At 52.4% G+C, this 22,086-nt stretch overlaps 1 protein-coding gene across 1 annotated transcript; it reads left to right on the top strand.

Annotated features, from left to right (window-relative positions):
* The first annotated feature begins 3,158 nt into the window (after window positions 1-3,158).
* IGF2BP2 (insulin-like growth factor 2 mRNA binding protein 2) lies at window positions 3,159-20,624 on the top strand. The gene is made up of 14 exons (XM_009870323.1): window positions 3,159-3,217; window positions 5,931-5,979; window positions 6,357-6,408; window positions 6,920-6,983; window positions 9,785-10,057; window positions 14,079-14,213; window positions 15,363-15,485; window positions 15,762-15,897; window positions 16,087-16,215; window positions 18,745-18,861; window positions 19,116-19,190; window positions 19,407-19,538; window positions 19,817-19,930; window positions 20,529-20,624. Exons 1-14 carry the CDS (start codon window positions 3,159-3,161, stop codon window positions 20,622-20,624), a joined length of 1,554 nt encoding a protein of 517 aa, XP_009868625.1.
* Window positions 20,625-22,086: the final 1,462 nt, after the last annotated feature.

Here is a 22,086-nt window from a genome sequence, read left to right as displayed (position 1 = left end):
CCACCGGGAGGGTGGGATGTGGAGGACGCCGGGGGGTGACCGAGGCTGTTAGTCACCTATTACTTTTGTCAGCTTATCGTTCCTTCAGTGGTTTTAACTTGCCCTTCTGCCCCGTTGTGCTTGCTGTCTGCCAGCCCTCCCCCGGGAGTGGTGGGGGGCGGGTGGGCTCAGAATATGCCCCTGCCCACCCAGCCCCGCTTCTGCACAGGGCTTGGTTTTCCCCTTCATCCCAATGCTGAATGGGCATGCCTGGGTGGCTTTTTTTTTTCCTCCACTTCTTTCCTCCGCTCTCTCCCCATAATCTTGAAAAGCTGTGACAGATGGGACGTTATTTCCCATTCATCCCTATTGTTAATACATCCCCAGCTCATGGGGATGTATCAATCACGTGCTGTCCTCACTGTCCCCCCCTCCCCGCTCCATCCCTCTACAGGTTGTTCGTCCTGCAGAAGAGGACAGGGCTTTAACGTGAACGGATTTTAATTCCTTAAGAGTGTCAAGGCAAAGCCCCCGGGCTGGGAGGGGAACTGGAGCAGACGCATCCACGATGCTCTTGGCAACTGGTTGAAACTGGGGCAGCTCTTTAATGCTTTTCCAGCCCGGCACTGACAGAGCGGTTGCACGTTAAGATCTGTTGCTGCGTTGACTTGGGCAAAGCAAAACTTGTCAAGGATGACCCTGATTATATTGAAAAAAATATATATAATGATCAAAACACAAATGCAACAGTGGCTTTCTTCTCTGCCCAGTTAGGAGAGCACGCTTGTCTCAGGCTCTGAGCTGCTGAGTCTGAAAAATTCGTTTGGAACTGAGTTTGGTCCCTACCTGATGATGAGTGTCGTTTATTTTAGGTGTTTTCTTGCCTGGGACAAATATTTCATAAAACAGGCAGGGCCGCTGGGGAGACAGTTGGTTTCCAGCAGGTTTCCCCTCTGTTTTTTCCCCTGTTTCCCTTGAAAACTGATTTTTATCAAAAGCTGGAGCACCAGAGAGTGTTTTTTGTGCCCTCTTTACCGATCTGAGGTAGAAAGTGGCTTTATTATTGTATGATATTACAAAGCTTGACTAGAAAAAATTTTTCATTTTTTAGTGCAATGAGTGGCAAACCCATCTCTTATATACCATTGCAAGGCTTATATTTAAGACACTTCAATGAAATTGAGTTTCTCGTTCCCAAATGCTTGTGGGAAGTGAAGCCTCTCTGGAGCAGGAGGCCAAGGGACCGTGGGGAGAGTGGGTGGACCATGACACTGCAGCCTGATGGGCAGGGGTGGGATGGGCGATGCATGAAATATAGCAGAGCTCTTGTGGATTATTTCCTGAACCCAGTTACAGCCTCACTTGCTCAGAGAGCTGGCTCCTTCATCCTGGGTGTGATGCTGGCCAGCACCTGGAACTCAAAACCCAGCTCTGGGATGGAGGAGATATTTCCTCAAGGAGTAGCTGCTAACAAACAGGACTGATTTTGTTTGAATTTATAAGGGGAAAAAAAGAAGGTGAACCTATGTTTATCTGGTTTCTTTAGCACTTGAAGCTGATGCTTGGTTGCCACCACGTGTTTTGTCCTGGACGGGGCACCAAGGTGGCTGGTGGGCACGTGCAGGTGGGAAAGAGCAGGAGAGTGATACAGAAAGATGCAGCAATCGTAGGTATCTGAGGGCAGCTCGCTACGACAGGGCTAATTGCATCACACAATTAAGTATTTTTCCACAAACTGTGTGCCTGTCGTTACTGTTTATTATAATTTTTTTTTTTTTAAATTCCTGACAGCCTGCTGCAAAACAGGTTTGGTGAAACATGGCTGCTACCTCTCCATCACAAGGTCCTGTGCTGGGGGTTGTGTGCATGCACTGAAATCAGTCCCCTGTCTCCCAGGTTTCGAGAGGAGCAAGGAGAATGAAAATAAGAATGTTTTCTGCTCCAAAGTCCTACCAGGAGTGGTCCTGGAGGAGGATGGCCTGGACATCTGCTCTGTCCCATGAGGACTGCATGTGGTCCGTGCCCCAGCCCTGGGAATAGCACATCCATCCATCATGGCCTTGCATATACATCTGTCACTCCATGTGTGATGACCACACGTGGTCTGGCACTGCTTCCAGAGGTGTAAGAAATACACAATAAAAAATACAATTACAAGAGCTATAAAAAACACACCCAGTAGGAGTAATAATGTTATTTGAAATGATGAGTGGTGATAATGAATGGCTGGGAGAACTGCCAGGTGGTGGGGCTGAAGCCTTGAGCACCATTTGAGTACCGTCAGATGCTCTGCGTAAGCTCAGATGGACGTTGGAAGTGGGAATAAGCTGTAGTGTCTGAGAAGTGGGGTTATGTGACACCTTACTCTAGTCCTTCACTTCGGGTGCTCCGGGAGGTGGGCAGGTGGCACAGAGGGGTGAGGCGGCATCTTGAGGGACCAGAGGTGCCCTAGCAGCATCTCCCTTGGCAGAGGTGTTGGGAGACGATGGCTCTGGTGCAATTCAAGGCAGAGGCTTTTCTACAGTTGCTGCTAACACTGTGGTGAGGGGACCGTGTCTGGCCAGTGGGCTGGTTTCGCTTGCGTGAGCTGCTTCAAAGTGCCTCATGTCCCTGGGGCTGCTGGGCTTTGGTGATGGGGTGAGCCAAGCCAAATGAACACCAGGAGAGCAGCTTCTCTGTGGTCCAGCCTGTGGCATCCTGTGGGTGCAGATGGTTCCCAGGCTCAGGGAGGAGGATGGTTACGGTGATGCTTTGGCTCACAGCCGAGCGGTGGCATGTTGGGATAAGGCAGATGAAGATGGCACCTGTTCTGTTTGGGGGCTGGAAGGTGGTAGAAGTAAATGGGCCGCGTTTCTGGCCTTCTCTGCTGGTGGAGAGAGGCCAGTCCTGAGCTTTTGGAGCTGAGAAGAGCTTTTCCCTGGAAAACTTCCAGGTGCTGATGGTTTGAGACTCACTGACGCTCAGGCTGGGATTTGCTCAATCAAACCAACCTTGCCAGCGGTCGGCTCGGAAGTTGGACTCATGCCTTGGAGTGGTTCCCCTGGGAGCTGAGCACCTCCCAGGACTGGACCTGAGCGTCCTAAAATAGCCCTTCTGGGAAATGTTGATGGGCTTTAAAAATGAAATGTGTCCTGTTTTCTGGAGTGGGCCCTGCAGAGTTATTTGTACTGAGAGTGGCGATGCGGTGGCAGCCACGAGTGTGTGACCAGGACAGGCAGGAGAAGGATTTAGGCTGCTGGTGAGTAGTGCAGGATCATCATTGCCCTGGGCCAGGTCCTCCTGACTGCTTCCTTCCTGGCGTGGGGTGGGAATGGCTTGGGGATAGGATGGTGTTGGATGGGCTAGGATGAGTCTTGCTCTTTGCATCACTCACAAGGATCTTACAGCTGCATGATCACCCTTGAAATCCTTGGTGGTTGCTGGGGGCAGGAGAAGATTAGGGCTGCTGGAGGAGAGAGGTTTGGTAAGGCTGCAGGAGACCGACATTTTCTCCAGCTCTGGCTTCCCCACTTCTTTGCAATGACCCAATTTCTATCCATGGACAGAGCCATCCCTGCAGAGACACGGGGCACTGAGGAGTAGGTCACGAACCAGGCAGGATTCTTGGCTGTGATGGGGAGATGACTGTTCAGCGAGGGCTGCCATACATGGGATCCCTGGAGGAGGATCCAGCAGGGGCTGGTCTGGGGAAGCCATCTGTTAAACCCACGCAAGGTTTTATTGAGCGCACCTCTGTGGTTGGATGTGAGCGTAAGGTTTGTTGTCCATTGCTGATCACACCGCTGACCATACTTTTTTTTGAGCGGCACCATGAGATTTGAGGCTCCTTGGTGGTTTCAGGTGTTTTGCTTGACCATGGTCCTTCTTGTGAGACGAGGTGTGGATTTTGTCTTGCCCTCGCAGCCCACATCTCAAGGAACATCCTTTTCCCGCCATCCCTTTCTTATTTGGAGCCTGCATTTTGTCTGCTGTGGAGGGGGCAGAAACCCCAGACTGCTCCACACATTCACCAGCGTCCTTACATTCGTGTTGCTCATGGTATGCCCTGAACTCGTGTTTCACAAGGCAGATGGTTGTCCATCACAAGGGTGTGGTTGTCCTGTGCTGTTAAGCTGAGAGCAAGCAGAGTGTGCTGCCACTGTAGAGGCAGAAGGATCGTGTCTGGAGCACACCAGCCGTGAGTGCTGTGGTGCAGAGCTCTCCCCAGCACTGACTGCTTTGGGTCTTCTTGAAAGTCAGACTTCCCCTTGGTTCTTGCTGTGCCCCATGTTTCCTCCCTGTCCCCAGCGGCTGGCCCCAAATTACCTAAGAAACTCTTTATCTGCCAGAATTGTTTGCAAGGGCTTGGGTTGTGTCTGTGCAGCGAGTGCAGGGACCCGCCTCACTGCTTGGGCCAAAGCTTGAAGGTGTCGTTCTCCAGTTGTTGAAGACCACTGGTGGAATCAGAGTGTTGAGTATTCGTTGATGGTTTGCAGGTGAGCAGAGCTCCTCCTGCCTCCTCCTGCAGGGCTCATCCTGCAGGATTTGGCCCATAACCCCTGGGCATTGCTGGCTGTCAGCTGGGGCTGCTGGTGGCTGGTTGCCTGTCCCAAAGTAGTGCTCAGGCTGGTGTTACCAGTCCTTCCAAGCATCCTCCTTGAGCTCATCACAAGGAAGGACAGTGCTTCGTAAACCAGCTTCCAGCTGCTGATTGGCTCTCCAAACTTGGCTCTGTGTGTGAGGTGGCTCAGTCAGAAGATTCATCCCAGATATTGGGAGAGGTGGTCTGGCTCTGCTCTGATCAGAGCGTTAGAGCTGAGTTGGGTGAGAACACTGACACTGCTTTAGTCAGAGCTGATTGACTACAAGCAGGATTATGGATGCTGATCCGGGCAGAGAGTGGACGAGTTCATGGCTTGGCTGGGTCCTGGGTATGTGTCTCTACAACTACCTGGAAGGAGGTTGTAGCGAGGCGGGGAGAACCCTAGTGGTGAGTGATAGGACCAGGGGAAATGGCCTTAAGTTGTGCCAAGGGAGGTTCAGGTTGAATACTAGTACTTAAAGGGTTGTCAGCCAATGGAACAACCTGCCCGAGGAGGTGGTTGAGTCACCATCCCTGGAGGTGTTTAAGAAACGGGTAGATGTTGTGCTGAGGGACGTAGTTTAGTGGTGTTGACAAGGCTAGGACAAAGGTTGACCTTGATCTCAAAGGTCTCTTCCAACCAAAACTGTTCTATGATTCTGTGATTCTATCAAAACTCTCCACTGCCCAAGCATGTCTTCTTGCAGCCAGGCTGAGGAGGTGTTGGGTTACCTCTTGGGAAGCCTTTGCAACGCTTCCTTTGCATCGGTGCCCCAAGGCTGCACCACGGTGAGACTGGGAGTGCAGCCGCAGTGAAGTTCTGAGTACGATCGTGTGAGGTTGGGAGAGCAGCCAGGCAAGGTTGGGTGTGTTGGCTACTGCAAGGGCAGGCCTCGGAGCGTACGTGTTTAGGTTTGCCCACAGAAAGCAGCCTCGTGTCACTTGGAAGGGGTAGACATCAGCAGGATGCACTTTCGCAGAGCCCCCCTCAAGGGATGGCAGGGTCGGCCGTGGTGGGTCTCAGATCCTGTCTCCACCCAGCCAGCCAGCTCGAGGCAGTGCGGTCAGGAGTTGTGCATGCATCCTAGCCATGTCTGTGTGACCTGACTCTGCAGAGGCTTGTTTCAGGAGGTTTCCTTGGAAACCTGGCAGCCAGCATGAGGACGGAGCGAGGACAGAGCATTTCTGAGACAGCTTCAGCCCTGGTGGCTGGTGACTGGGGCAAGACTGGGAGAGATGGCTTTTTCCTGGGGATGAGCTGCTCCAGCTCAGCAGGGCAAAGTGGGATGCTTTGGCAAGCTCTCACCAGTTGCTGTCCAGTTCCCTGGAAGCCTTTTCCCTCCTGCTGTGGCACGCCTGCAGACCCTAACCCAGGACTTTGAATTTGCAGGAGCAGAAAGATCCAGATCCGAAACATCCCTCCGCACCTGCAGTGGGAGGTAAGAAGGGGATGATCCTAAGAGCATCCTGTTCATCTCCTCCATCACTTGTGCTGAGCAGCATGAATTGTGCTGCTGGAGCATGTGATCTGCACATGGTCCACCCTTTACGTTCCCAGTAACCCCAGAAGGGAGGTGGAGCATGAACTGGGCTCCATCTCCTGCCTGCTTGTGAGTCCTGGACCTGTGGGGCAGCTTTGAGCAGTAGGGCATCACTGGGGTAATGGGATGCAGGTGGGTGAAGGAATTGAAGCAGTTGGGTGATGATGGCTCTTTGGGGGTGTTTGTGAGTGAAGCAGGATCCTCTCCTGCTTGCTCCTTGCCCACCAGCCTCTCCTGCCCGCCTCACCTGCCTTGTTTGCTGCTCTCTCCTCCAGGTGCTGGATGGCCTGTTAGCTCAGTATGGGACTGTGGAGAACGTAGAGCAAGGTAAGATGGTCCAGCATGGTCCTCGTCTGTGCAGAAGTCCCATCGCTGCTCCCAAGCTCTGCTCATGCCAGAGAAAACGCAGTGAGGTGAAACCTGGGTTTTCTAGTCGTTTGTACCAGGCTGAAATGTTTTTTCCTGTGGACACAAGCCCTACTGGCAGAGGTGGGGCCGCCTGCCTGGTGGTGCTATGGCATGAGCCACCGGTCCTTTCCCAGGGTTTCTCCTGGTTGCTGGCAAATTAAAAACCCATTTGTCCCTGCAAGCAAACACGAGCCAAGTGTTGTTTGAGGTCCACTGGTGGATCGATGATGTCTGGCTGTGCATCCTCCTTGGTGAGGGTGGCAGGATCCAGCCTTGGCACCTTCCGGTCCTTTACCAGCCCAGTCTAATCCCTGCAGTGGGGAAAGCACAGTGGCTCACCAGCACACACCCTGCGTGGTGGTCAGAGGGAGTGGTGGCGACATCTCTCTCCTCCCCTGCTCTAACACTGCTTCTCTTGCTTTTCCTCCAGTCAACACAGATACAGAAACAGCTGTTGTCAACGTAACGTATGCAACTAAAGAAGAAGCAAAAGTGTAAGTGGGTTTTGTTTCATTTTGTCCCTATTTTCACACCACCTGCACTTTTCCTGATGAAACCCAAGTATCTTCCAGGCTTTTCTCTTCTCTTCTCTTCTCTTCTCTTCTCTTCTCTTCTCTTCTCTTCTCTTCTCTTCTCTTCTCTTCTCTTCTCTTCTCTTCTCTTCTCTTCTCTTCTCTTCTCTTCTCTCCTCTCCTCTCCTCTCCTCTCCTCTCCTCTCCTCTCCTCTCCTCTCTTCTCCTTCCTCTTTCATCTTTTTTCTCTCTTTTCCCTTTTTTCTCTTTTCTCTCTAAGCCTCTTTTAGTTGTTGCTAAGCTCTTCTACTGAAAGTTTCAAGTGGGTTAAGGGCTGTCTGGGTATCTTCTCACAATGCAGTGGGCAGATGCTGGTTTTACTGTGAACTGTGTGGTCTTGCATGTCTTCTGCCAGCAGTCTTCTCTTGATCCCACTGCTGGGCAGTCTTCTGCCTTCTCCACTTGTATAGGAGATGGGCTTTCTTGTGATGCACAGGCACCACTGGACCAGCTTGTGGCCATCAGCCCTGTGATCGTTCCCTTTTCATCTGTGCCTTCTCCCCCCGTCCTCAAGAACATGGCTCCCAGATGTGCAATCTTCCAGTTCCCTTTGGACGCTGTCCTTCGTGCCAAGTCCTCTGTAGGATCACAGTGGCCTTGTCTTGAGGGAGCAAGACAAGGGGTCAGATAAGAGTTTGTCAAGGAGTTGCCTTCCCAGATTGGAAGTCTAAACTTCCCTAAACGGGGAATACGTGGGATTAGTCACCCAGCCTGAGCTGCTGAAGAGGTGGAATATGGTGAATGAAGTGGGAGAGATGCTGAAGAAATGGTACTATGATGGGAGATATAAGTATCCTCTGCCAGGCCAGTTAGCTCAGTCACTTGAGCGTGGCGCTAACAACGCTAAGGTGACGGGTTCGATTCCCGTTTGGTCCCCGTGTGTTGCCTGATCTAGTCGAGAGGTGGTGTTCCTGGCGACGGGGAGGCTGGATTAAATGATCTCTAAGGTCCCTTCCAGCGTAGGCCATTCTGTGATAGTATGATTTGGGGAAAATTCAAGCTGGACACCAAAATACACAGAGACTGTCACCTCCTACTTCCTGGAGTCAACAGAAACCGACTGGTCGACTGTAACAGTGTCCTGCTGCCATGGACAAGAGAGGGCTTTTGAGTGGATGAGTAACTGGTTAGAGGAGATGAGAGGGAGCCAGAGGGTTCATGGCTGGTTTTTGCAGGGGATAGAGCGTCAAAGGGTAAATCGCCTGCGTGTTGTGCAGAGGAGTTGTGAAGAAAGGCCACCCATCAAGAAAAAATTTAAAAGGACAGAAGAACCTGACGAGACTGTGCATCAGTGCAGTACGACTGTGTGAAGACATGCTTAAAGATTTGTCATAGCCAGCAGAGGAGAAAAACCCAACAGATTAGGGGTTATTTCTGAAATGCAAGGACTATTTCAAGCAAAATGCTTTGTTACTGGCTTGTAGAGATTTTAGCTCGGTGCTAGAGACCAGCCCTAAGTTGACTACGAGTAAGTGGTGAGCAGATCATGCACTTAGTGGCCAGGATATTTTTGATACTACCAAGAGCTGGTCACACCCCATGCAAGGAAGACACTTTGCCAGAGTCCATTTGCTGATGGATATTCTAGCAACTTCCTGTCTGAGTTGACCCATCAAGAGGTTGGACTTTTGAGGACATAGATGAGGAGAATGATATGCTGATCCAGCAGGCCAGAGGAAAGTCTTCCTTGTGCTTGTTGAGGTTGGACATACTCCAGCCTTGGCTGGCCAGAGGAAGGTGCTGTGGACCACAGATAAACACGGCATGAGCTCTGTGTCTTGGGATGTGTGGCAAGAAGGGCAGACAGAGTCTCACCAACACAGTGGTGCTTGATGCTTTGGAGTAAGAGGCTTCAGGGCTAGAGACGATGTGATCAGTCGCATCAGGATGGACTGACGCCTGTCTTAGATGGTGCTCAGCAGCTCAGTGCAGAAGTGAGTGATGGGAGGAGAGGCCAAGGTGGTTGTTGGGTATGTGTGTTGGTATTTTGTGATAGGAGCAGGTGAAAGGAAGACCTCAGCAGAGAAGTTAGGCTGCGGGGCACTGTACTGACTTTAGAAAGGGATGGCAAAGCTACAGAAGTCCTCACTGGATGTGCAGTTCAGGCCTGGCAAGTTGCTGCTTGCAGTGATGCATTCATATGCCTGCCTATAAATAGGCAAAGCAAGATGTGGCTGAAGCCAACACCACACACAGAAATCATTGCAGACTCTGGCATGGCTCCGCTGCCAGGGAGGGGCTTGCGGGGAAGAAGAGTCCATGTGCTGCACCCCCAGCCTCATCAAGGTAGAACGGGAGTTGACGTTCTTGATAGAGGGGCACCATGTGCCACATCCTTCTGCTTGGAGTGATGGCTCTTGCTTAACCCCCTCTATCAACTTTTCTGTGTCCAAAAAGCACATCAGACTGTTTCCATGCTGTGTGGTAGCTTCTGACCAGCGCTTTCCCTAGGTGAAGTGACAGATGGCCAGGCTGGCATCCCGCCTCTGCTGGGGGGACAAGCCTTGTGCCAGCCCTGAATCAGCCACATGGGAGGGGACATTGCCCCGCCATGCTATGGGGCTTGCTCAACACAGGAAAAGTGAGGGGCTCTGGCTTCTCCATGCCACACTTCCCAGACTGGGGAGGGACCATGGTCTATAAGGGCAAGCACAGGGTGTGCTGGAGGGCATACCCATCCCAGGAGAGCCCCTCACCACCCTCTGCATCTCCCTGCCTTGCAGAGCAATTGAGAAGCTGAATGACCACGAGTTTGAGAACTATTCCTTCAAGATTTCCTACATCCCGGATGAAGAGGTGAGCTCCCCTCAGCCCCCTCAGCGATCCCGCCGCGGGGGCCACTCTTCCAGGGAGCGGGGCTCCTCCCCAGGGGGCTCTTCACAGCCCAAACAGCTCGATTTCCCACTGCGGATGCTGGTGCCCACGCAGTTTGTTGGTGCGATCATAGGAAAGGAGGGCTTGACCATAAAGAACCTTACTAAGCAAACCCAGTCCAAGTAAGTACCTCAGATGGTTTTGTTTCCTTCCGTGGGGTGTGGTAGGGCCCCAGCATGGGTCCTTCATGCATTTGGGGCTTCTGAGTGCCAGCCAGTGCTTTTCTTCTTGGGGTGCATCCTTCATGGGATGGTGGCAGAGCCCATGTCCTAAAACATTGCTGCTGGACAGGGTGGTCTGGGTGTGGCAAGAGGGGGATGCATGTTCAAAAAGGCCAGGAATGGGTTCCTAAAGCCTAATCACAAGAACAGCTGGGGATGAGGCTTTAGGGAGGAATGGCAAATTCGGGGATAAAAATGCTGAAAGGGGATCCTAGGTACAGCAGTTGGTGCCTGTGTGGTCTTTGCCTTTGGGATTTGCTCATCCCACAGCGTGCCATATGTGCTAAAGCTGTTGTAGAAGGAAAGAGGGCACCGTGGGAGCTTTTCTTAAGTTTGAAGACCTTTTTTTTTCAACTTTTTTGGTTTTGTTTTTGAAGGAAAAATGTTGGGGAGGGGGAGGGGGGAGACTTTCCTGCCAGTTTTCCATGTTTCTCTTGTCAATGTTCACCCTGATTTCGCTTCTCATTTTCTGCATGGTTTTCCTGCATGATTTGTTCTGCCTGGATTTGTTTGTGTTTAACCCAAAGCTGTCTTCTCCCATGCTCATCATCCTGAACCCAGTGATCTCACAAGATGTAGGACTCCTGTACCAGGACATCCTCCAGGGCGTCCTAGTTCTCAGAGAAGCTTTTAGAGGCAGACTCTTTGGTAATAGCACATCTGCTTGAGCAGGAGGTAGGAAGACACACTGCGCTGCAGTGGAGCAGTTTGAACCCAGGCATTGGGTTTGCAGGAAGAGGTTTGTACGGAAGGGGGACAGATGCGTAGGGAGAGGAGCTCTTCTAGTCTGGCTAGTCCTAGAGCACGGCCGCTTAGTAGCCATGAGCTGATCCCAGTTAGCTGCGAGCCCTTCTTCTCCAGGTGAGTCCCCTGGTGTGATGAACAGTGGTGGTAGCTGTGTCCTTGCAACCCAAGACTGGAAAGTTGCCCTTTGCAAGCCCTGTGCCTGGCAAGGAAGGTGGGAAGCACTGGTTACTGGTTTCTACTGACCACGAGGCCAAACACTGCTGCCTGGGGCAGTTCCTGCCACTGAGCTGTCCCTTGTGAGTTTGCTCCCCATGCCATCTCTGAAGACCTGCGGCCCTGGAGGAAGGCTGTGCTCCAATGCTGTCACCACTTCTGACCTGCCCCAGGAGACCTTGTGCCATGGTGGGCCACCACTTCTGCTCCAGCCTTGGGCAAAGGGGACCCATGCACCTGGCCCAGGCAGTCACACAAGACCATTGCGGTCAGTTTGGGGTGTCAGCCTGTGTCTCTGTCACTGCTCCAGCCACCCTCACCCACCGATGTGATGATCCTGGGGATGAGGATGCTGGCAACATACTGTTGCCTGACCACTGCTCTTACCCAGAGTGACACTGAGTCCTGGATTCCTCTGGTCACGTAGGACTTCGCCCCTGTCTCCATGCACTGTGATACCTAGAGATGCTCCTGAGCTTCAGGGGTCAAAACTGTCCCAGGGTGAGCTATCTTCATCCTTGGCTGAGGAGGAGCCCAGAACAAGAGCCCACCCCACCAGATGACCTTCCACAGCGATTGCAGCCCTTGTAACTTGATGAGGAGGGGACAATTGTTACCAAGCAGCCAGGATAGCCCTACGTGCACACAATCCTGTCCGCCTTGAGAGGGCTGTCCCTCATGGCCATTGCTCTCTCAAGCATTCCCAGTGCCCCTGTAAGGTGTCATGGAGCTTTTTCCTGTTGCACCGTGGACAAATCTACTCTGTCCCATTATCCCTGTTGTCAGCTGTTCTGATTTCCCCTGCCTGCAGCACTCTGGGGTCCCAGGTAGCTGCTGATGGGGTTGAGGGCCCCCTTCTCCATCCTCCCATTGGAATGGAGCTGTGCAGCAGCAGCACTGGGATGCGTTTGGAAGTCCAGAGCTCTCCTCCACTCTCCAGCTCTTCAGGGTGGGACATGCCTGAATGCAGCAACCCTGTCCAGGTGCCCATCATCTCTCTGCAAACTGAGCTCATGCCTGCATATCCAGGTTTGGGTTGGGTTGGAGGTCAGCCAGAAGCCTGGCCTGTGTTCCTCTCCTGGGCTTGTCCAGGGTACTCATCACTTCGGTGCATCCATTCAGCCCATCTGTTGCTCTTGGCCCTTCTTTGGTACAAAGACTTAACCATCTCACAAAGACTTGCCCCATCTCCACCAGCCTCAACTGTTCATGGATTCAAGAAGCTGCCTGAATCCTGTCTGTGGGTTTTGTTGGGCCAGCCATGGATTCCTCATTGGTTCCTCCTGCCTGGGAGCGTCAACCTGGTGTGGCATTGCGGCAGTGCCCTGGAGCATGAGCCTGTCATCGCCTCTTGTGGCACGTTGTGATGTGTTTGCCTTCTCCCCAGCCGATGGAGTGTGAGTGGGTGCCTGCTGGGCACTGCCTCTGAAGGAACAGATCCTCCAAGTCAACTTGATGGAGCTCCACAGCTGGCAGCACTGTAGAGGGTGTCACATAGCATGCAGCTGGGTCCCTGTGTGCTGTAGACATGATCAAAGGGCAGGAAGGCTCGGCAGTGTCGGTGTCTCCACCACCTCTGCACAGTCCAAGCAGGACTGGCTTCCTGCCTGAGCACCTCTGGCTGAAGCCATAGGAGATCTGGAGATATGTAGCCTTCTAAGAGTACCAAACTCTCGTCATTCCCTCTTCAGTACTCGGGTGAAACCACCCTGGGGTCCCTTTTGAACCTAGTGGGGTAGGCTCTTATTTTAGGGAAGGTTCATCGAGCTGCTCCCCCTCTACCTGTAGATGAAGCATCGTTGTTTCTATGTGCTGGTTCATGAGCTCCTGGAAGAGTTGACCTGTGCAAACCCACTACGATCCTGCAACATCCAAATATGGCACTGTTTAGGGGTGACTTTGCACCACAACCCTTGGCGTTGCATGCACAGCAGCACCCGTGAATGATCCCAGTCAGGATGGGGACCTCTTACGAAAACAGAGATGTGGCAAGAGGGCACCATGTTGGAGCTGAGCAATGGTGGCATTCACTGAGTGGCTGAGTGGCCACTACTGCATCTTCTCAGAAGATCTGGGCCAGCCCAGCCCTGGCTGCGGCAGCAACCGGGACGCTGAGTTGGTGGCCGATGGCAGGATGGTTGCACAGCATCATCCTCCAGTGGGAAGAGCACGTGGACTCATGGAGAAGATGTTGCTTACTCCTGTTCTTCAAGACGTGTGGTTGACATGTGGGAGTCTCCTACCCTGCTTTCCTCTCTCCCTCTCTCTCAGGGCCTTTGCCAGGTACAGTTGAGCAGTGAGGAGCGAGCTGGAGGCACATGCCTCCTCCCCGCCATGAGCTGAGGGGAGGACCAGAGGAGCTAGAGCACGGTCCCTGCCGATGCACAAGGGAGAGCTTTCTGGTCTCCCGTGGAAGGGCGTGAGTACAAGCGCTGTTGTTGACGTGTGCTTCCGTGTTGTGACAAACGCTGCCTACGGGTAAGTTGTCTCTCTGTCCTGAACGACACGCAGTGGTTATGGCAGCTTCTGGTCACTGGACAGGCTCGGATGTTGTCCAGAGAGAGGCTGAGATTGGAAGGGACCTCTAGAGACCTTTAGTCCCGTCTCCTGCTCCAAGCGAGACTGGTGTCAAAGATGACAGACCAGGTTGCTCAGGGCTTTGTCCAGTAAAGAATTTGTTCTGCTCCCTCTTAATGCATCATTTGAGATTGATTGACATCCCTCAGCTCCCGGGCAGACCTTAGGTCATAGAGGTGAATGTACCTTGATCTAAGCAAACATTACCTTACCTTGCATGATGGTAGATGTAGGTCAGCAAGACCCAGGTTTACCCCAGAGCTTGAGCAGGTATTGAAATGAGTTTTTCTGGGAACAGCAAGCTCAGCTCCTGAGATCTTAAAAGCCTTTGTGTGACACCAGATGCATCTCAAGGGGCTCCTTTCTGCTGGTTGTTTTGCCATAGGGTTGACATCCATCGGAAGGAGAATGCTGGTGCTGCTGAAAAGCCTGTCACCATCCATGCCACGCCAGAGGGGTGCTCCGAAGCGTGTCGTATGATCCTTGATATCATGCAGAAGGAGGCTGATGAAACTAAATCGTAAGTGCCCCTGGCTCAGCAAAATGGGCAGGTTTGGTGCAAGGAGGTAAATTCAGCCATCAGTGGAGAAGAAGCCATCTTCTGTCACCTCCCACCCCCTGAGAGAACTGCTGGCATTCGGAGTTTCAAGACAGAGTTATGAGTCGGTTAAAGATTTACAACTTAATAGTTTCTCCATGGTGTGGTTGGCAGTGCTGTAGAGACCAGAAGTTTAGGTGGGTCCAAAGAGCATGCAAGCAAACTTGGAGAACAAAACCACATGAAATGTAGATGTGCCATTGGGCTGGGAAGTCCCTTGGGAAATCGTAGTATTGTTCAGGTTGGAAAAGACCTTTAAAATGAACTCCAACCATTAACCTAGCAATGCTGGGTCCACCATTAAACCATGTCCCTAAGCATCACATCTGCATGTCTTTTAAACCTTCAGGGATGGTGACTCCACCATTTCCCTGGGCAGCCTGTTGTAATGCTTAACAGCCCTTCTGGTGAAGAAATCTGTCCTAATATCCAGTGTAAACCTCCCCTAGTTCAACTCAAGCCCATTTCTTCTTGCCCTATTGCTTGTTACTTGGGAGAAGAGACTGACCCCCACCTCGCTACAACCTCCTTTCAGGTAATTGTAAAGAGCAGTAAGGTCTCCCTGAGCCTCCTTTTCTCCAGGCTAAACCACCTCAGTTTCCTCAGCTGCTCTTCATAAGACATGTTCTCTAGACTCTTCACCACCTTCATTGCCCTTCTTTAGACACTCTCCAGCACATGGATGTCTTTCCTGTAATGAAAGGCCCAGAACTGAACACAGTACTTGAGATGCAGCCTCACCAGTGCCGAGTACAGGGATCACTCACCTCCCTGCTCCTGCTGACAACACTATTCCTAATACAGGCCAGGATACTCCTGGCCTTCTTGGCCTCCCGAGCACACTGCTGGCTCATGTTCAGCCGTCTGTTGGCCAGCTCCCCCAGGTCCTTTTCTGCCAGGCAGCTTGCCAGCTGCTCCTCCCCAAGCCTGTAGTGTTGCAGCGGGTTGTTGCGGACCAAGCGCAGGACCTAGCAAATGGTGGTGATTCTTCTACTGCTTCTACCACGCTGTTAGTGCCCATTGCTGGAATGGGCAGGTGGACTTTAGATTTTATTTTTTAATCCATTTTAGAGCAGAAGAGATTCCCTTGAAAATCCTAGCGCACAACAGTCTGGTGGGGAGGTTGATTGGCAAGGAGGGCCGCAACCTCAAGAAGATCGAGCAGGACACAGGCACGAAGATCACCATCTCACCGTAAGTCCTGGTGAACACCAAGCCATCCCCCTCCATCCAACACAGTGTGGGCAGCACTGGAGCCAGAAAACAGCAGTTGTGTCCTCCCATGCAGATTCCCCATCCTGGGTGGGTGTTCCTCATCCCAGGTGGATGGTGGCGTTGGGCAGAGAGAGAGTGTCCGGTCCCACACTGTCTCAGGGGGGAACCCTCATCTTTGATTTAAGATTTCTTTTTAATTTTTTTGGACTTGGAAAAAAAAATGTAACCGCGTCTCCGGATTTATCTCTGGGGTAGTTTGCAGGATTTAACCATTTATAATCCCGAGCGGACCATCACGGTGAAGGGCAGCACGGAGGCATGCTCCAATGCTGAAGTGGAGATCATGAAGAAGTTGCGAGAGGCCTACGAGAACGATGTGGTGGCCGTCAATGTAAGCTCCCAGCCCTCCCGCCTGGGATGCCCCTGCTTCAGAGCCACTGCTGAGGTGGCCAGAAGAAAACTGGGGGGAAGTTGATCTGTTATGGCAAGGGTTTGCCCTCACCCATCATGTCCACACTATGTGGTGAGCACCCCAGAAACTCCATCTTTTATGTGTTTCTCCATGTCTTTGCTTCCCCAGCAACAAGCCAACCTGATCCCAGGACTGAACCTCAGTGCTCTGGGCATCTTCTCCACGGGGCTGTCCATGCTCCCATCAACCCCAGGGGCCCGAGGGGCTGCAGCGGCTGCCCCATACCACCCGTTTGCTGTAAGTGCAAGAAGTTTTGGGGTGTGGGGAATGTATTCTTGGGGGCAAAGTGGTCTCTAGACTCTCCTACCGTAGCTCTCAGGCTTGGGTGGAAACCGTAGCTAGAGAAGCCATCTCATGGGGAGCCTTGAACAACAGCTCTGACTCCCGCCCATTTGGGGAAGGTGCTCATTGCAGCAGTGAAGTGGAGAAGACAGTGAATGAATGTGGCATGTCCCTCCATGGATTTCGTTTCCTGGGAAGATCAGCTGCATCCCTTTGTTTTAGTGAGCTCAGTTTCAGCTGTGTTTAAGGATTGACTCTGTCCCAAGGGTGCTGCTTTATAAAGGTGGCTGGGGGCAATGTATTCTGATACCATCATGGAAAAAACATGTAGGTGGTCTTCAGTCTTGACCCCAAACCCACCACTGGATTGTGATCATGTGGACTTAGTTGGGCCCTGCAGGTCTGGTCTTTTTGGCCCTGGCAACTGAAGAGTCATGCTTGCTGGAAGTAGATCTTCACATGGTTTTGTAGGCAAGGATTTTTCTCTTTCTTAAGGTGCTGCAGCTGCTGAGATGTGGGGCAAAGCAAGCCTGGGAAGTAGTTTCAAAACCACTGAGGTTGCACTCAGGCAGGGATGGTCCGGTGTCGGAAAAACAGGCTGGCCAAAGTGCAGATGAAGAAGGTCTGTCCCCAAACTGCTGGCACCTGCAGAACCACCCTCAGGATGACCAAGCCCTGTGGTCTCTCTCTGTTAGTCTCTCTAAATACTTCTGCATGGCAACGAGTGTGCAGGTTAATTTACTTGTGCTGTTTTCTTTCCCTGGCGACGCCAGCAGCAGAGTGGTCGGAGGAGAACGGTGAGTGCCAGGCTGGTGGTGTGGAGAGGTGGATGAGTGTGGTGTGTCTGGCGGCCCTGGAGGGCACTAGGAGAGTCCATCTGCCTGTCTGGGCACTGCCAGCCTGCAGAGAGGAGGATGTTCTGCCTACATTGGCTGTCTGAGCAAGGGCAGCCTTTGGGCAACATCTGCTGGAGCATTTGTTGGTGTGACAGAGAGGAGCTGGGCAGGTCTACTGGAGGGCAGTGTTTGGTGTGGGCTTCTTCACCCCAAAGCTTTGTGTGGCCTTTTCCAAGCCACTCTACTGAGGTCAAGAGGAGCATAATTTTTTGTAGTAAAACAAGGAACAAAAAAAGCTAATAGGAAACCAGCTTGACTCTCTGGCAGCTCCTTCCCTGCAAGTACTTCATGTTTTGCACCTCAAGAGTGGTTATTTCTGACCATGTCCTCAGCAGAGCCTGGGGCCAGTGGCTGTCGCTTCAACTTTGAAGGTCTGAGACCAGGCAAGGGTGGAGGATAAGGAGCGAGCCTCATGGTGAATAGGGGGGGAGCTGGGGAGGTGCAGTACCCACCTTGCCTACAAGAACCAGTTGGGCAGGAGAGGACATTGTGTAGGAGACATGGAGCAGCCCATAGCCAGAAGCAGAGGGTGGACACTGGAAGCATGAGCTCAGTGCAAGGAGCACAGTGGGTTTAAATAGAGGGGTGGGAGCGAGAGCAGCATCTGCTGTGGGCAGGGAAGCTGAGCCCTCTGCCTGAATAACTGTGGTTTGCAGGTACCATCTGGTTGCACTTCCTCAAATCCAGAGTGAGAGAGCATTGTGTCTGCTGCCAGGAGAAATGTCTGATGTATCTGAGGCACAAAAGAGTTGGAAGAGGAGTTTAGTTGGGTTAGGGTGAGCTGGGCTGGGGCACTGGCATGCATCCCTTGCTTTTGGCTCTGGAGAGACTCACTGCTTTCTCCCCGCCCTTAGCCCAGGTCTTGGGAGAACATCTTCAGCCTTTGTTTTTAGTTCTTTCAGAACTGGAGAAGGGAACTGGTGATGGAAATCAGAGCCAAATCAAGTTTTGCTCAGTTCTCACCAAATTCCCATCTTCTTCGCAGGGGCTCGATGGTGATTACAGCATGGTTTCCACTTTCCCAGGTTGCGGCTGCTTGAAAAGGCCATAGGGGCTGGTTTTCTGCTATAAACACTAACAGGACAAATCTGAAAAAACAGCAGTGGGGAGGGACTTGGCTGTAACTGGGAGCTCCCATCCACTCCCCAACCCCGTTGTGCTATGCTGCAGGTGCAGGATCTGGACTGCAGGTCACCTCAGTTCACCCTCACGTGCACCCATGCTCTCCGGCAGGGATTTCAGGGCCTGCAGGGTTGTCCTCGTGTCCCTGCTAGGCTCACAGTGGTGGCACGCTGCTCCGTGTTGGGCTGGGCCTGGCCAGGAGGGGGCTGGCACATTGGGGGTGTTACTGACCCTCATTTTCTCTCCTGCCATAGAACTCCTCAGCATACCTCTCCGGTCTGTATGGGCCCCCGCCAGCTGGTGCCTTCCCCCATCAGCACCCTGTAAGTGTCCCAGCACCTCCCTCCATGAGATCTTCACTCGGCCACCTTGGGAGGGTGGGCATGTGGCCCAAGTGGGCAGTCACTGCCCTGGGATGCTGGCAGTCCAGCTGGTCCCCTGATCATCTCTTCCATGCCTTCATCAGCTGCCAGAGCAGGAGGTTGTGAATTTGTTCATCCCAACACAGGCGGTGGGGGCCATCATTGGGAAGAAGGGGCAGCACATCAAACAGCTGGCACGTTTTGCCGGCGCCTCCATCAAGGTAAGCGAGCGCTGTGGAGCCAGTCCTGGGCTTTGAGCCTCAGTTTTCCCTTCCTACTGCCGAGGGCAGCAAAGGAGAGCAGTTGGATAGTGGTTTTGCTCCACAGATTAGTAGAAACCCAGTCCTGCAACACCCCAGTTACCACCGCTGCTTGGGTAGCAGGGGACGTCTCTGCATGGGAGAACGTTCCGCAAAGGGGAGGTCTTGCTGAAGCAGGGCCACAGTCACGCTCCTTCCCCTCCATCCCTCCACAGATTGCCCCGGCAGAAGGTCCTGATGCCAGTGAGCGGATGGTCATCATCACAGGGCCACCCGAGGCTCAGTTCAAGGTGCGTTGGCCATGCAGTGGGGGCTGTGGTTGGGAGGATGCTGAGGGACAAAACAAAAGCATCCATTTGGTTGCTGCTGTGCTGGCACCCTGGGTTCATCTCCCTCTGAGTGCTGGGGGTGTTCTTTTCTTGGTGCTGGAATTCTGGTGCTGCTGGACACATCATTGCCCTCCAGGATGGAGAGCGCAGCAGGCTTCTCTTATGTCTCTTCTTCAGGCCCAGGGGCGAATATTTGGGAAGCTGAAAGAGGAAAACTTCTTTAACCCAAAAGAAGAAGTGAAGCTTGAAGCCCACATCAAGGTGCCTTCCTTCACTGCCGGCCGCGTGATAGGCAAAGGTGGCAAGACGGTAGGTGAGACGTGCAGGGATGCCCCAGGGCTGTGGAGCTGGGCGTTGCCATTGCCCCGTGCCTGTGCTGGCAGGCAAAGCCTGGGGGCTTGGTGGTGGCAGCGACATCTTGCCCTCAGTCCTGTGTCTGCTACGTGGCTCAACAGTGAAGGGGACAGGCTATGACCTGTGGCAGCCTGGTGCTGTGTGACAGGTCAGACCTAGGGGTGACGCTGGCAGTGGAGGCGTTTTGGCTCTTCAACAACAAAACCCACTCGGGGCTCTATTGTTTCCTCCAGGTGAACGAACTGCAAAATTTAACTAGTGCAGAAGTCATTGTACCACGAGACCAAACCCCAGACGAGAACGAGGAGGTCATCGTTAAAATCATTGGGCATTTCTTTGCTAGTCAGGTAAGGTTTGGCCGTGGCTTTTCCAATACTCACAGCCAGTTTAACCCATCAAGGAAAGCCATCAGCACAGTGCTGCCTGGGCATCCTGCTGCTCTATTTTGGATGGTTCTCATTCACTAAAGGTGTTTTGGCAGCTCTCCCCAGCAGTGCTAGCACTAGAACTAGAGATTAGATTGATTAAGCTGTATTATGCGTCTGGGACACCGTGCCTAGTGGCACCCAGGGTGTGAATCCGCTCCTCCCAGGCATTGATGCTGGCAGGGCGTTCCCACAGGCATCTGCATCCCACCTGGGTGCACGTACCACAACCTTGTCTCCTGCCTGCTCGAGCAGGACGGCAGCACCCAAAAACTTAGGTTCTTGTGGAGTGATAGAAGAGCACAAGTTGAAACCCTGCAGTGCTCAGCTTGCAGCTGTGCCAGAGAGCAGCTCCTAATTTAGCACATCCTTACTTACAGCTGTGCTGGACCATGTGCTTATTAAATTAAAAGCTTGAGGGCAATGAGAGGGAGATGCTGTTAGAGCAGGGGGGGATGACACCTCAGGCTGCTTGTGGTGCCCATCCTGACTCGCAGTTTTGCTCCTCCCCCCTCGCAAGACTGCACAGCGCAAGATCAGGGAAATCGTACAGCAGGTGAAACAGCAGGAGCAGAAACACGCTCAGGGAGCCCCGGCCTCGCAGCACAGCAAGTGAGGCTCCCACCGTGCCAGCCAGCACCTCCCGATGAATGTAACCCCACTGTCGCCGACGGACCCCCCAGCAGGTCAGGGGAGCAAACCAAAGACCCCCCCCAAGCCCCCCTCCCACAGCCAGGACGCTGCGAGGATGTGCAGCGGAGGGGTACGGAGAGGGCTCTCTCCATCCCACAGCTTCCCTTTTACTCCATTGCCTCCTGACGCTATCCCTTTAGTTGGACTAACATAGGCAGAGAGAGAGAGATAATTTTTATTTTTCATTTCCTAAAAGCCACCCATTTCATTCAGGCGTGGCCAGAGGAGCTCGCCTGGTGTGGGGGGCTGCGGCGCACAGCGTGGAGCTTATCAATTTTAGAATTAATATATCAATAATGAAACTAATGCCGATTTTTAAGTTTTGTAAGATTATTTTTTTAAAACACTTTTTTAATTTCAAAGGGGCGGGGGCAGGAGAATGTTAATTTTTAGCAAAAGCAGGCTTTTCTAGTTTTAAGGAAAGGAGCTAGTCCATTGGTTCTCTAATGCACAGTAGAGCAGAGATGTAGGATTGCCAACGGGGAGAAGAATAAATTGAATGCTAAAAGGTGATTTCTTAAGGGCTTTTGAGAAGAGCAGTGCCTGTATGAGCCAACAGAAGGGATACCGTCTTCTAAAAGAGGAATCTCTGTTTCACACACCCTTCCTCTTTGCTTCACAGAGTCCAAAACTGGGGTTTGCATCCGTTCTGTTCCCCCTTTCCATCCATCCGTCTGTCCCCCCTCTTGCTCTCTCCCCACATCGCTGCCCAGCACAGCCATGCTCAGCAATAACATCCCCAGAAACTGATGGGCAGCACCAGCACTGCCCACTTTAGGCAGGGATCTTTGGGGAAAGTTCCCTGTTGCAGGGAGAAGAGGGGAAAATGGGGGAGAAAAACCCATCAGATTTACAAGAGGTTGTCAGCCCAGGGCTGAAAAAACAACTAGCAAATTTTCTTTTAAAAGAAACCAACCCCACATGACACATGCATACACACACACACACACAAACTACCTCAGGTTTTCATACCTCAACACCTCGCGCTTGTGTTTCCCTTTTAGAGATTTTGTATGCCTTGTAAAACTGATAGTTGGAGCATTTTTTTATTTTTTTAATAAAAAATGAGTTGGAAAATGATCTCGACCAAGTCAGCTGTGAGGAAGAAGGAAACCACCCCACATTTCCCAGAGATCTCCTCCTGCTAGCTGAGAGCCAGTGGCCATTCCTTCAGAGAAAGCTTGAGAAATGTTTAAAAAGAAAATAAAAAGGGAAATAACCCACCCACCCACAAAAACACAGCAGAAAGAAACCAAAACAAAACAATGAGTGAAAGCAGTGACAGCCAGTGGGCAAGAGGAGGGCCAGGAGCAGGGTGTCGCGCCGCCGGCTGAGTGTGCCAGGGTGAGGTGCTGGTGCCAGCACCCAGCCCACGGGCTGCAAGG

Source organism: Apaloderma vittatum, unplaced genomic scaffold, assembly GCF_000703405.1.
Source record: "Apaloderma vittatum isolate BGI_N311 unplaced genomic scaffold, ASM70340v1 scaffold5955, whole genome shotgun sequence".
NCBI classification, from domain to species: Eukaryota; Metazoa; Chordata; class Aves; order Trogoniformes; family Trogonidae; genus Apaloderma; species Apaloderma vittatum.
Note: the sequence above shows the minus strand (reverse complement) of the source record. Positions and strands in the feature narration are given on the sequence as shown.